Source organism: Pygoscelis adeliae, unplaced genomic scaffold (genome assembly GCF_000699105.1).
Source record: "Pygoscelis adeliae isolate BGI_AS28 unplaced genomic scaffold, ASM69910v1 Scaffold402, whole genome shotgun sequence".
Taxonomy (NCBI): domain Eukaryota; kingdom Metazoa; phylum Chordata; class Aves; order Sphenisciformes; family Spheniscidae; genus Pygoscelis; species Pygoscelis adeliae.
This window is the reverse complement of record NW_008824411.1, coordinates 5,625,207-5,628,233: the sequence shown is the minus strand read 5'-3', so window position 1 is coordinate 5,628,233 and position 3,027 is coordinate 5,625,207. Positions and strand designations below refer to the sequence as shown.

Here is a 3,027-nt window from a genome sequence, read left to right as displayed (position 1 = left end):
CTCAGCCCTCCACATCCTTTTCCTCAGCCCTCCACATCCTTTTCCTCAGCCCTCCACATCCTTTTCCTCAGCCTTGCCATCCCCCACGGCTCCCCACCCCCTTAATCCTCACGTTCATCCCCCCATCGGTCAACCTCGGCCTCTTCATTCGGCCCCCTACATCCCCACCTCTGCCCTTCCCCTCAGCTCATCCAGTCCATACCTGCATAGAACACCTCAGCTTCTCCAGGCGGCCCCTCGTTTCCCCCAGCCCGTCCCTCGGCCCCTCCCATCCAGGCCCCATCTCTCACTGCTCCCCTCAATCTTCCATCCAGCCCCTCTGTCTCTCCACCCGCAACCTCTCTGTCACATTTCCAAACTCTCCAGCCCCTTGTACTGTACCCACATCTGTCTGTTCACTACCCCACTCATGTTCCCAGCCTCCTTTTTGCCCATCTGTCATCTTGTTCTTCCTCTGTTCTGCACTTTATAAAACCCCAGTTTGCCCACCAGACTGCCTGCGACCCTTCTTTAGTCCTACATCCATCTCTCCGTGATTCCACCGGAGAGTTGCCTCACTCCTACCTAGGGTTCCTCCTTTAGTGCTGCAGTCCCAGCCCCTTATTCCTCCCTCTCCTTGTTTCGGATGCTCATATCCGCTAAAACTCCTGATTCTTAGGCTAACAAAACAATTCCAGGTTCCTGGGTTTTCTCTCACGTTGCCTTCCCTTGACACCCTGGCATGTCTTTTCCTTATGTTGGTTTTGCACCAGTTTGCTTGCCCAGAAAAGCTAATTCACAGAGTCTGTCTTTGATCTTAAGATTTGGTTTTAATCCTGTTTCTCCTTCCCATCCACTGATAGATTTCTATGAACCCTCAGAGCAGCAGCATCGCCCCCACACTGTGAATAAGAGTCGGAAGCAAACGCAAAGAGAAAAAGCCCTCCAGCAGCAATGTCAGAAGCTGGGACTGCAGGGTGGAGCAGCCTCTGTTCCTCCTGAGCAGTTGCTTTCTGTACCAAAACACAAGCCTGGTCATCCTCAGCAGCCTGTGCCACCACCTCATCCTCCTTCAGCGGCAGATCAAAGGCAAGGTGACCACCGAGACCAGCAGAAGGAAGTGACGCCGGTAGATCCTTGTAATGGCAGTGACAATGTGCAGAACTGCCCTGCAAAGCCAAACTCCAAAGTGGAGAAAAAGAAAGTGGCATTGTTAGTAAGTCGGTAAAATCAGGGGATGGGTTTTATTCTGTATTGATTCATTCTTTCGTTGTACAGTAAAGTGAACTTTCCTGTATCTAATAGGAAGGTTTGAGAGATCATGTTTGCTTCCTCTGAATTGAACTTTTGTTTTTCATCTCTGCTTGGGTTAAACCTGATTCAAGACCAAATTCTGTAGTGTAATCCATGCAGATACGCACCGTGCTGTCTTCAAATAATTTCCTGTGGTAGTGGGACTGTACATCATAAAGCGCCCAAGATGTAGGGCTGTCTTAATGGTTTACGAAGACTTAATCTCACCATCGTGCTGCATAAACAAGCCAGCAGCCACAACAAAAAGCCCTTTTGGAAGTAGATATGCCATGATTTGTGTAACTTTGTGTTCCCCTTCACAATATTGCTGCAGATTTGTTAATGCTAAAAGTGTTGGTAAGGAGGTAAAATTTCAGGTTTAAGCAGTTCTCTAGCTTTTATGATTCAAGATGAGACCAATCTCAAGGCTCTCACCCTGTGCATCAGCCCACAGTGGGGTGTCCGTCCCCCTCAGAAGCTTCAGATTGGTACATGTGAGAGAGAGAAAGGAAAAAGTACTGCACATGGCTCTCTGGGATTCTGACTGAATGTGGCAATTACTTAGTTCATCATCCAGAATTCACATAGTAGCCTATAGAAGGAAGCTGCTGTCTAAATGCTAGAGAGGGCAGGCTTTATCAATATGGGAGATTACTTGTTTTTACCTCTTCACGTTTGTTTTCCTGTCTGTATCCAAGTGCTAATTTTCTTTTTCCCCTCAGTGGGCAAAGCAAAGTATGAGGGGCAAAAGGATGAATTCTTTTTCTAGGGCATATAGTTTATTTTTAAAACACCTTAAAAATGCTGCTCCAGCCTTGAGTTCCTATGCAGGTCCAAACTTTTCTGCCCAATATAATCAACAAACACTAGCTGGCCACCAAACTTCCATGCATCATTTGTATTCCCCCAAAACAGGGATCAGCAGCTTTCCAAGTGTGGTGTGCCAGACCCTATCTCCGGTTAGATCTGTCCATAGAATCTCAGAGGGGACTGAAGGAGCTTCCCGCTGGAGAGGCAGGACTGTGGCAGTCAGCAGCACTTGTGTGGAGAGGCAGAGCGTGGCTTCTCTCGAATTCAAAACTCAAAAGGATCCAGGAGGGTCTGTTTTGCACAGATGTGCCTTGAGAGGCTGCAGCTGCTGGCCATGCTGCCTGCCATTTACCTGCCCGGCTCTTGGCTGGGAGCACCTACCTGCAGATAGCTGTCCCTTCACCAGAATAGCAGCGCTTTGAAGAGCAGTGCCAAATTCCTCATGTGGGTGCAGCTCACCAGTAGTACTGACTCTTCAGCTCCTTCCTGGTGGTGAAAAATACAGACGCTATTTGACTGGGGAGAAGATAGCTAAAGCTTTGCAGAGAAGTTTTTCACTCTGTGGGGAGCAAATGACACTTAGCTGCAACAACCACCCCCTGAATCTGCTGAATTCATCTCGGCCTGTGCACTTGAATTTAAATCTTATGAAAAATATTTCTCTAGATGAGGTTTTAGGAAGTGATGAGGAGAAGTCTGAAGAGATATTCTTGTGCAGAAATTGTTGTTAAGAGTAACATAGCTGAGTTACTTGGCTGTTTTTAAGCTAAGCTATTTTTAAGCTGAGACTTCTTGAGAGAGGGCATGAAGAACATAGCAGGGTAGAAAAGCAGCAAAGCTGGTTTTGTTTCTCCTTAATCCTGCCCAGTTGTGTTGGCACACGTTGTCCCCTCTCACCTGAGACCTCACCTTCCATCCTCTGGGGCTGGTTTTCTCTTTTAGTAG

General features: G+C 47.6%; 1 protein-coding gene across 1 annotated transcript in view; it reads left to right on the top strand.

The window, feature by feature from the left end:
- The window catches only part of GORAB (golgin, RAB6-interacting), a 28,482-nt gene that overhangs the window by 18,378 nt on the left and 7,077 nt on the right, over positions 1 to 3,027 (top strand). The window contains exon 2 of the mRNA XM_009320712.1: positions 843 to 1,191. Within this exon, the coding sequence (XP_009318987.1) occupies positions 843 to 1,191 (349 nt within the window). The remainder of the gene's footprint in view (positions 1 to 842; positions 1,192 to 3,027) is intronic.